This window comes from Delphinapterus leucas, chromosome 2 (genome assembly GCF_059928025.1).
Source record: "Delphinapterus leucas isolate spDelLeu-1000000601 "Yukka" chromosome 2, BTC_Dleu_Yukka2, whole genome shotgun sequence".
In the NCBI taxonomy this organism is placed as follows: Eukaryota; Metazoa; Chordata; class Mammalia; order Artiodactyla; family Monodontidae; genus Delphinapterus; species Delphinapterus leucas.
In genome coordinates, this window is record NC_143130.1 from 96,952,586 (window position 1) to 96,964,658 (window position 12,073).

General features: G+C 42.5%; 1 protein-coding gene and 1 pseudogene across 1 annotated transcript in view; one reads left to right on the forward strand and one right to left on the reverse strand.

Moving 5' to 3' along the window:
* The first annotated feature begins 3,085 nt into the window (after positions 1-3,085).
* LOC111181566 (poly(rC)-binding protein 2 pseudogene) lies at positions 3,086-4,238 on the forward strand (annotated as a pseudogene).
* A 5,557-nt stretch (positions 4,239-9,795) lies between these two features.
* Positions 9,796-12,073, reverse strand: part of CHP1 (calcineurin like EF-hand protein 1) — a 37,237-nt gene continuing 34,959 nt past the window's right edge. Inside the window, exons 6-7 of the mRNA XM_022587423.2 lie at positions 11,902-12,024; positions 9,796-11,757 (exon numbers count right to left, since the gene is read on the reverse strand). Coding sequence (XP_022443131.1) covers positions 11,704-11,757; positions 11,902-12,024 — 177 coding nt within the window. The 3' untranslated portion in view covers positions 9,796-11,703. The remainder of the gene's footprint in view (positions 11,758-11,901; positions 12,025-12,073) is intronic.

A 12,073-nucleotide genomic window follows, 5' to 3' on the forward strand; every position in this document is an offset into this window, starting at 1 on the left:
TGCCACAACTACTGAAGCCTGCAAGCCTAGAGCCCGAGCTCTGCAACAAGAGAAGCCACCGCAATAAGCCTGTGTGCGGCAACGAAGAGTAGTCCCCGCTTGCCACAACTGGAGAAAGCCCGTGCACAACAACAAAGACCTCAACGCAGCCAAAAATAAATAAATAAATTTATTTAACAAAAAACAAATACAAAACATTTTTTGTAAAAATACTGTTATAGCTACTTAGAGAACCTAGTAATCATATTATGAATTAACATGCAGGAATTCTAGATCATCTAGATAAACCTGTATTGTAATTTAGGAATTCTGCAAGATTGCTGACAGAAGTGTTCATTCAAGATTTTGCTTAAGCAATTCTAGCAACTAAGGGCTAGGGAATGCACTAGTTTGAGGAACATCCTGTTCCTCATTTGAACAGTTATAATTATTAGGAAATTCTTCCTTAGAATAAGCTGGAATCTATCAACCTATCACTTCCACTCGTTAATAAAACTGATATAATGCTTAGCATGTGTCAGGCACTCATTTAATCCTCACAGCAACCTATGATGTTGGTAGTGTTATCATTATCATCATAATCCCCATTTTACAGTTAAGGAAGAAGACACAGAAGAATTACCCAAGTTCGTGTGCCTGGTTAAGTGGTAATGCCAGGATCTGAACCCACCCAATCTGTTTCCAAAGTCCATGCTTTCAAACTCTACATTAAACCACCTAATTCTGTCCTCCGGAAAAAAACAAAATAGAGCCTTTCAAGGACAGGTCCTTAGTTGTATGAATAATATAGATACTAAATATTTTAATATAACTACTTTCTTTTCTCTAGATTAAAGCCTTAGTTCCTATACTTGCACAAGGTAGTAAGTTGCCCTGAACCCTTCACCATTTTGCTTCTTGGGGATACATCATTTTGACAATGTCCTTAAAAGATGATGGTCTTCAAATTTTTGATATCTTAAAATACACAGGTGTCTCTTGCTTGCCATCTCTTCTTTTTAGTTTAAATACAGGAATTTACATCTATCTTTGTTAAAAATAAAGGTTGTTGGAGAGTGAAATGATTAAAAGCATGGACTGTGCAGAGTTCCTGGGCTTGAATCCAGGTTCTACCACTAACTAGGTGTGACTTTGATCTCGGGAGAAAAAATCATATAGCCCCTCTGGGGCTTAATACCCTCACCTGTAAAATTGTGATAATAACTGTACCTGCCTCCTAAGGTTGCTGTGAGGATTAGAATTAATATTTGTCAAGCACACAAAACAGTGCCTTGCATATAGTAAATGCCACATAAATGTTAGCTATTATTGGGCTTCCCTGGTGGCGCAGTGGTTAAGAGTCTGCCTGCCAATGCAAGGGACATGGGTTCATAGCCCTGGCCTGGGAAGATCCCACATGCCTCAGAGCAGCTAAGCCCGTGCACCACAACTACTGAGCCTGAGCTCTAGAGCCTGCAAGCCACAACTACTGAGCCCACGTGCCACAACTGCGGAAGCCTGCGCACCTAGAGCCTGTGCTCCGCAGCAAGAGAAGCCACAACAATGAGAAGCCCGCGCACCACAACGAAGGGTAGCCCCCGCTCACCGCAACTAAAGAAAGCCTGTTCACAACAATGAAGACCCAACACAGCCAAAAATAAATAAAATTATTATTTTTTTAATATTAGCTATTATTGATTGAACGCAAACTATTAAGAAAATTTAGCCTCTATTCTCCCATGGAGGGACTACTATTAACTATTTTTATGGCATTAGATGTTGAAAAGGACTGAATACTGACAGTAAATCCCTTGGCATGTCATGGAAGGTTTTCCTTAAGTCTGACACTGATCTTTTATTTTTTTAATTTTTATTTATTTTTATTTTTTATTTTTTGGCCACACTGCACAGCTGGCAGGATCTTAGTTCCCCTGACCAGTGATTGAACTCACACCCTCAGCAGTGAAAGTGTAGAGTCCTAACCACTGGACTGCCAGGGGATTCCCCCTGATTTTTTTTTTTTTTTCCCACTGATCTTTTATTTAAAGTTATATTGAGGGACTTCCCTGGTGGTCCAGAGGTTAAGAATCCACCTTCCCATGCAGGGGACTCAGGTTCAATCCCTGGTGGGGGACCTAAGATCCCACGTGCTGTGGGGCAACTAAGCCCTTGGGCCACACACAGCTAGAGAGCCTGCGTTCTGCAGCTACAGAGCCCACGCGCTCTGGAGCCGGCTGCCACAACTAGAGAGAAGCCAGCGCGCCGCAACAAAAAAAGATCCCGCATGCCACAGCTAAAACCTGACCCAGCCAAAGATTAAAATAAATAAATAAATAAATAGTTATACTGAGGTATAATTCAAATGTCATACAATTCATCCATTTGATATGTACCATTCAATGGTTTTTAGTATAGTCACAAAATTATATATCCATCAACACGATTTTAGAACATTTCATTAATACAAAAAAAGAAACCTCACACCCCTTAGCTATCAGTCCCTAATCTCCCATTCCTCCAGGCCCTGGAATCATACAGTATTTGTCCTTTTGTGATGGGCTTCTTTTACTTAGCATAATATCCTTAGGGTTCATTCATGTTGTAGCATGGGTCAAAATTTCCTTCCATTTTAAGGCTGAATGATATATCACTGTATGTATATACCACATTTTGGTTTTCCATTCATGTGTCAGCGGACGTTTAGGTTGCTTCCACCTTTGGCTATTGTGAACAGTGCTGCTATGAACATAGGTATACAAATACCTCTTTAAGACCCTACTCTCCCAGACCAGCTGAGGCAGCAGCCAGAGCATGCCCTCTCCCGCCTGCCCACCCTCCGCTGCCCTCCACTCGCCCCGGGGTCTCTTTCGCCCTTCCTCCTCCTCCTCCTCCTCCTCTCCCTCCCCCTCCCCTCCCCCTCCTCCCCCCTCCTCCTCCCCTCCTCCTCCTTCTCCCCCCTCCCCCCCACTCCCCCACCCCCCACTCCCTCACCCACCCCCCGCTCCGGAGGGGCGCCCTTGCCTTCCCGCCAGCCCCTATTGTTCCGCCCCAGCCTCCCGCCCTTCCCCTTCCCGCCGGCTCCTTTTTTCCCCTCAGTCCTCTCGCGCCTGCAATTTTTGGCTTTCACCCCCACCAGTGACCAAAGACTTGACCACTCAGAGTCCAGCTCCTCAGAACACTGCTCGACATGGACACCGGTGTGAATGAAAGTGGATTAAATGTCACTCTCACCATCTGGCTACTTATGCATGGAAAGGAAGTTGGCAGTATCATCGGGAAAGAAAGGAGAATCAGTTAGGAAGATGCGCGAGGAGAGTGGTGTACGTATCAACATCTCAGGAGGGAATGTCCTGAGAGGATTATCACTTTGGCTGGGCCCACTAATGCCATCTTCAAAGCCTTTGTTATGATCATTGACAAACTGGAAGAGGACATCAGCAGCTCTATGACCAGTAGCACAGCTGCCAGTAGAGCCCTGGTCACCCTGAGGCTGGTGGCCCCTGCTGGTCAATGTAGCTCTCATTGGGAAAGGTGGTTGCAAGATCAAGGAAATAGGAGACAGTACAGGGGCTCAGGTCCAGGTGGCAGGGGATATGCTCCCCAGCTCGAATGAACAGGCCATCACTCTTGCTGGCATTCCGCAATCCATCACTGAGGGTGTGAAACAGATCTGCGTGGTCATGTTGGAGACTCTCTCCCAGTCCCCCCCACCAAAGGGTGTGACTATCCCATACTGTCCCAAGCCTCCAGTTCTCCGGTCATCTTTGCAGGTGGTCAGGACAGGTACAGCACAGACAGGGACAGTGTGAGCTCCCCACACCACCCCGTCCATGTGCCTCAACGCTGACCTAGAGGGACTGCCTCTAGAGGCCTATACCATTCAAGGACAGTATGCCATTCCACAGCCAGATTTGACCAAGCTGCTCCAGTTGGCAATGCAACAGTCTCATTTTCCCATGACACATGGCAACACCGGATTCAGTGGTTTGGATGCATCTGCTCACACTACTTTTCATGAACTCACAGTTCCCAATGATTTGATTGGCTGCATAATCGGGCGTCAAGGCGCCAAAATCAATGAGATCCGTCAGATATCTGGGGTGCAGATCAAAATTGCGAACCCAGTGGAAGGATCTACTGATAAGCAGGTTACCATCACTGGATCTGCTGCCAGCATTAGCCTGGCTCAATGTCTAATAAATGTCAGGCTTTCCTCAGAGACAGGTGGCATGAAGAGCATCTAGAACAATGCAGATTCATCCATAATCCCTTTCTACTGTTCATCACTACCCATGATCCATCTGAGTACAGTCAGCGATTCCAGGTTTTAAATAGTTTGTAAATTTTCAGTTTCTACACACTTTATCATCTACTTGTGATTTTTTAATTAAAGCATTTAAATTCCTTTCTCTGTTCAGCTGCTAATGCTGAGATCCATATTTAGTTTTATAAGCTTCTCCTTGTTTTGTGTTTTTTTGTCTCATGAACTTTTTGTCTGTCACGGAAATGTGAGTGGAATATTAATACATTTCAGTTTAGTTCTGTAATGTCAGGAATTTTTCAAAAAAAGTTAAAAGATGGACTGGAGCTTTTTCTTTGTGAATAGAAACCGGACGCTACAGTGGTTAAAAAAAAAAAAGGACCCTGCTTTCAATTCTTTTGGGTGTATACCCAAAAGTGGGATTTCTGGATCATATGGTAATTCTATTTTTAATATTTTGAGGAACAGCCGTACTGTTTTCCACAGTGGCTCTACCATCTTACATTCCCAGCAACAGTGCCCAAGGGTTGCATAATTGGGTTGTCTTTTTATTGTTGAGATGTAATTTATATAATGTGGGTACAAGTCCCTTAACAGGATATGATTTTCAAGTATTTTCTCCCACTCTATAGATTATCTTTTCACTTTCTTGAACAACAAAAGTTAAAATATTTTTTTCATGCCACGTGGCATGTGGGATCTTTGTTCTCTGACCACAGATTGAACCCATGCCCCCTGCAGTGGAAGTGCAGAGTCTTAACCACTGGACTGCCAGGGAAGTCCCAAGAGTTTTAAATTTTGATGATGTCCAGTTTACCTATTTTTTATTTTGTTGATTGTGCTTTTGGTATCATATTTAAGAAACCACTGCCTAACCCAAGGTCATGAAGATTTATGCCTATGTTTTCTTCTATAAGTTTTGTAACTTTAGCTCTTACCTAGTCTTTCATACATTTTTTAAAGTCATTTGATTTTTTGTTGTTGTTGTTTGCATATGGTGTGAGGTAGGGGTCCGACTTCATTCGTTTGCATAAGGATATCCAATTGCCCCAGTTGTATCGAAAGACTACTGTTTCCCCCACCAGTTTGCTTTGGCATCCTTGTCAAAGATCAGCTGACCACAAATGTGAGGATTTATTTCTAGACTCATGATTCTAGTCCATTGCTCTATGGACTAGAGCATGAGGCAGTCTATCCTCATGCCTTGATTACTGTAGCTTTGTAGTAAGTAAATTTTGAAATTGGGAAGTGTGATTCCAATTCTGTCCCTCTTTTTCAAGACTGCTGATACTGATCTTTTAGATTTTTGGTGTATGGTTATTCAGCTACCATCCTCAAATACATCAACTGTAATCCAACACAATTTTCTCCATCTTAATCTTATGAATACTATGAGAGACCCAGTCATATGTTTTGCTGAAAACAACACTCTAGGGGACTTCCCTGGTGGCACAGTGGTTAAGAATCTGCCTGCCAAGGCAGGGGACACGGGTTCGAGCCCTGGTCCAGGAAGATCCCACATGCCATGGAGCAACTAAGCCCATGTGCCACAACTACTGAGCTGGTGCTCTAGAGCCCGTGAGCCACAACTACTGAGCCTGTGTGCCACAACTACTGAAGCCTGTGTGCCTAGAGCCTGTGCTCTGCAACAAGAGAAGCCACTGCAATGAGAAGCCTGCGCACCACAAGGAAGAGTAGCCCCCGCTTGCCGCAACTAGAGAAAGCCCGCGCACACCAACGAAGACCCAACGCAGCCAAAAATAACTAAATGAATAAATAAATTTTAAAAAAGCAACACTCAACACTCTGCCTATTTCACCGATCTGACACACAAATTTAATAAAACTTTGAAATAAGTGAGAGGAATTTTGCCTACTTAATTCTTTGCCAAAAACATCAGCATCCTGGTGATCATCAAATCCTTTTCCTTGTCTTCACAACCATGTAGTGACTTATTCTAAAATTCTGCTGGGGAATAATGTCAAACAAATGAGTGGATCATTTCTGAAATTTGCCCTTTTCCCCTTTTGCAAACTTTGCTAGTATCTGCCTCTTTCTGTTCTCTAACCATCTCGCAATATCTATGATGTCTCTGTGACTACGAAGCTACCAGCATTGCCCCTAATTTCATGGGCACAGAGGAGGAGCTCACAGAATGCAGAATCATGTTTTACAAACACGGATTGTATGCTATCTCAGGTTTGTGATTCGGCTCCACATCTGCCAGGAGGACGTAGGAGGCAGCACAAAATCATTTAAAGTACAGCATGTGCATTCTGCTAAAGTTGAAAGTTTTTATACAGAGATTGAGTCTGTTCTGAGAAGATGTTTCATCAGATAAATGAGGGTCTCTATGGCAGCCTTCTCCCCACAGAGACATCCTGCAGAGGATAATTTAATAACAGCTAGAAATCTACTATACCCAAGTTGACAGAGAAAAGATAACACCTACCCCCAAGAAATATAGTGTCATAGAGAATAATGCTTTTTCTCTCCACAGCCCATAAGATTGTTTGCAGATATGTCTCTAAGCCATGCCACCACTTGAAGTCACCATCAACCATTGCTTTTTACAAAATGATAAGAAAAAAGATGTAGAAAAGGAAAAGGAAAAACCAGGCAGGAATTACTGAGATCGACCAGGACAAATAGTATTGAGTTACACAGATCTAGGTGCAGCCTGAATTACATGTAATAACATTTAATTTTTTAGTATTATCAGCGATGTTTCACCTAAGTAAACTTCTATTTTATTGAAGCTTAAACTTATAAGCACCAGCACATTTTAGACCTTTTCTTGATGACTTGAGGTCTTTTCTATAAACACATGTTGTTGAAATGCCTTCAGGTTTAATGAACTGCTTAGGATTATCTGGTCTACACTAGAATGTCTACTGAGTTACTTGGTTTTTCATATTGTCTCCTCCTTTGTCAGCTGCCCTTCTTGGTTATCAGCATACCAGTTTCTAGTAGTGCCTGTTAATTTAACTACTTCCAATTTGTTATGGGCTGGATGACCATATCACAAGGTTTATTAGAATTTATCAGATTTATTTCTAAAGAATATCTGTGTGTGTGTGTGTGTGTGTGTGTGTGTGTGTTTTAGGGAATACGAGATTTTCTTGTGAATAAAACACAAACTCTGGTTAATGGTGCTTGATATCTACTGTGGTAGCCCAGAGACCTTCTTTGATCAATTCTTATTTCTCCAGCCACATTCAGGTACAAGATATAACAATTCACCTACCTGCTTCAGTTCTTGAATAGACTGCAAAGGGTGGTGGGAAGTGTCAGGACCATGCCTCCAAACAAACAGCCTTGCTAGTTTTGATGAGAGATCAGAATCTAGTGCTTAGAGACTTAAGAGCTTAAAGAAGAAAACTGAGTCTTGGCATCTCAAGACCATGTCCTTGATCAGCTTATACATTAGGTAAAGATGTCAGGCCAGTTACTTACTTCAAAAGCACTGAGTCCTAACCACCGGACCGCCAGGGAATTCCCTACTTACTCCATCTTAAAAGACACGAGACTCTTCATTGCTATCTGCTCCCTCTCAGACCTGTGAGGAAACAGCCTGCAGTACCTCACAAACTTACCAGGTAAATCTCTCATCACTGCTTGGCATAGAGGAAAAGAAAATGAAAATCTCGAAGCTGGAGTTTCTATTAAGCTAGATGTTAAAAGGTCTGTACTGGCAAATCAGCCATCTTCAGTTTTTTTTTTTGTTTTTTTTTTTTGCAGTACGCAGGCCTCTCACTGTTGTGCCCTCTCCCGTTGCAGAGCACAGCCTCCTAATGCGCAGGCTCAGTGGCCATGGCTCACCGGCCCAGCCGCTCCGCGGCATGTGGGATCTTCCGGGACAGGGGCATGAACCCGTGTCCCCTGCATTGAGGGGCAGACTCTCAACCACTGCGCCACCAGGGAAGCCCAGCTATCTTCAATTTGAATCACTAGTTGACTCAAATTCTCAGCCAAAGGAATGTGAATTTAGGGAATTTCAGTCCAGTAATGATGACTTCCTTCCAAGCAATTCTGCTTTCAGTGTTTGGGGAACAGGATAAACACCTGGCTTGTAGCTTAAGAAATGCAGTTTGTAAAGACAGTCCTCCATGAGGCGTCTCTACAGTAAATACCTGCTCTAAATCCCAATCAAGACAATCTATTCTAATAGTGTTCTAAATACAAAATTTGACAGGATTCTATAATCAATTCGAAAAAATAGGTGACCATGAAGAACATTCTAAAAAGAATACTGAAGGTAAAAGAGAGTAATTTGATTGCTTCCGGCATTCTCTTGAAGCCTATCAAAAGCTGTAAGTAAATGCCTAAAGTTTGCTCTAGTAATCCCACTCCCACAATACTTTTTCAAAGAAAAAAGAAAGTTATATGCAAAAAGGCATTCATTGTACCATTATTTTATAACATAAAATTGGAAACAATGAGCAAATAAAGTAATGGGACTTCCCTGGTGGTCCAATGGTTAAGACTCTGTGCTTGCACCGCAGGGGGACGTGGGTTTGATCTCTGGTCAGGGAAGATCCCACATGCCACGTAAGGTAATGGTTAAGTAAATATTACATCAAGTTGGTAAAATATTATGTAACTGTTGATACAAACAAGGAAGAACAGTTAACGTGGGGAAATATTACAATATGTTAATTTCTAAAAGCTGTTATCATCTCATGTTATGTTTCATTTACTTTAGAAATATGTAATGCATGGGTAGACCAGAAGGGAGCAAGGGAAATAAAATTAGTTAAGGGGATTGTCTTCAAACTGCAGGTAATGTTGTAATGTTCTTAAAATTTTCTTTTTACAGTATCAATGAATGTTTTATTTTAGTCACAGACTGGTATACCTATGGCCATGGTCAGTAACATTAAGCTTCCTCCAAAATTGACGGCATGGTCATTCCATCTATTTGTCACTTTCTCCAAATCCTAAAATTACACTCAAAATGAAGCAAAGCTGAAACAGTGCAAGTCATTTTGAATGGACTTTTGAGGCAGAGGGACCGGAAAAGAAGAGGGTATTGTGTTAGAATTTATAGGATGACTCTAGCTATTACTCTTTTGAGTCTTGTGGCGTGACACTAAACCTTAAAATAAGAAGAGGTACTCATACCCTACATAGCAGACTGAAACGTGAAGATGTGAAAAGCCATGTAACAATAGCTGGGTACAATATGTCATTGAGACTGTACGTACAGGAGGGGGTAGACAACTTATTAACAAGCAATAGACAGATACCCTATTTTAGACCTCTTCTACATTTAAGGAGTCAGAGAGTCAAGAACAGAAATGGAATCCTACCTGGAGCAAGTCGGCAGTGGCTAAGGCTGTCAAAGTGTTAGTGTTGGCCCCTAAATGAACGCTCCCACCTGTTATGTCCAGGCAGCCGCAGATATAAAAGCCGATAGAATCTCATGTCATGTTCCAATTACGTTCAAATAAAGGCATTTGATAGCACAGACATAAACCCGAGTGAGACACACTGTGATTTCAAACTTGAAGAAGGGGACTGAGTTATGTAAAATTCTTGTAAAACAAAGGGACAAATATCACCCAAGTTATTTTGTTTTAACCACAAGTATTTATTGATGGATCAAAGAATACAATTTTAATGAAACAATAAGGCACAACTGTGGATTAAAACAGATTGCTATACAGCCAAAAGGAGCAAAAAGCCGTAATCTTAGGAACTTTAAATATGCAGGTCAAGGAGCCTCTGAAGTACCTCTCTAACAGACCAGTGTCAGACAATTCTTCCCTTTTATACAATTCCTATATTACATCACTTGATCACAAAGTAAGACTGATACTTCACCAAGAATTCCTCAGTCAGTTATACTTGAGTCATCCAGCCTGGCCACTCTTTCTTCTCCACTCTTCCTAATTCCTTTGCAGTGTTTTTTTGTTTTTTTTTTTTAAGTAATTTCCTTCCTAAAGTATTGTGTATACATCTTGGATAGCCTTCCAAAGCAAGGAAACAGCAAGCAAGCAATGAGTCAGAGAAAGTCAGCCAAGGACAGATATGGATGAAGAGACTCATAAAGACAGATGTTAGGATAATAACAGCCTGATTCAATGAGGTCTATACTAAGCTGACTTGGTTCATGCAAAAGCCTATTATGCCACCTCAGGTCGTGCCACCAGTGCCAGAGCCCTTGTTCCTAAGGGATTAGCAGTGGTCTAAGAGAGGAGCTAGGATGTCATTGTAACCAGGCAGCTAATGATACGATACATTCAATGCTTTGGACCTGTATTAGGAGCTGACTATGGCTTCCAGCAGTAACATGTGCCAGGTGTAAAATTCATAGAGAATTTTGTGTAAAACCTCAAGACACTGAGGACAATCTTTAAATCTTGTGGACTGGGATAAGTTAGGCACTTATCTTTCTACTTGGAAATGTGAAGAGAAAAACATTCCAGGGCACACAGCACTGAGGCATAAACCATGCTGCGGAGGTGGGAACACTTTTAGGGTGCCCAGTCTCCTTGTTCAAGCAGCCATGAGAAACACCCCTGACAAGCATATTGTCAGAGTGGCTATTCTGGTGGTGACAGCACCCTCAAACTAAGCAAGCCTGCAGGCATACGGCTAATTTGTGGAGAGTCAACACTGTACTAACAGGAGCAGCCACGTAGGTATGTATGTTGAGAATCTGAGGCCAGAGGTAGAGCGACCTGGGCAAGCCACCCAGAAGACTTGTCTCCATAACCCTTATCTTTCAAGAACATCTCCAACCAACAGCCCTTTGGTGACGGAGCAGAGGGGACCAAGAGATGGTCAAGACATTCTTCTGAGAGATGTATTGACCGAAAAGCTCCTGAAGAGGCAACATCCCAAAGACCTATTTAAGAGTAAAAGTAGATTAAAAACCGCCAGACCACTGAACTATACTGCCAAGTCAGAAATACATTTAACAGGCATAGCTTGGGGTGCCAAGTAGAACAGAGGGGACTGAAGCTTAATAAAAAGCAGGGACACTGAAAGATTAAGTGAATGGTAGATTGGGTGAAAGAGAAGTAGGAAGCAAAGGACGTATAAAAAAGGATGAAGGAGCATGCCAGACCCAAGCTGGGGGGAAGGCAGCATGGCTACGGTCCACATCCAGTCAAAGAGCTTTGCTGGCTGGTTCTTGGCATGAATCCCTCTCACTTCTCAGACTGGATGGACACGTGGCACTCAGCAGCAGAACAGGGGGAGATGCTATTTAGAAATGGAGATATCCAGCGAATGATACTGAACAGAATTAGACGGGGTGTACCATTCTGTAATGCCCTGTTTATACACCAAAGGCAGGTTTGTGTTGATGGAACATATTTGGGGTTGTCATGCAACAGCAGTAGTACTTTGGGAGAAGGGGAATGATGGGATGGAGGTGGGGCTGGTGTACAGGAGGACTTTCAAGTTCCAGTTCTTAAATACTAGAAAGCAAGGAACAGTTTGGTCTCAGTCCTTTAGTGAAGAAATCGGATGCTCATTTTCTGTTCTACGTCCACCTTCTCCAAAACCTGTTAAAAAAAACAAAACCCAACGACAGTTATGAAGGTCACAACAGGAGATACTGTCTCAAGCTCTTATGTGAATAATGTTTTTCTCCCTCCCTCCTGTGTAGTAGGATTTAACTTCTTCAAACCAAGAGGTAAGTGACTGACCTTAACAAATTCTGTGAAAGATATGGCGCTGTCCCCATCCTGATCAGCCTCCTGGATGGTCCTGTCTGCGATGCTGCCCAGCTGCTCGTCTGAGATATTCACTCCAACCATCATGCGTAGCACCTGCAGGACCAACAGCCAGGAATTACTGGAGACTTGGGGGTGAGCAGGA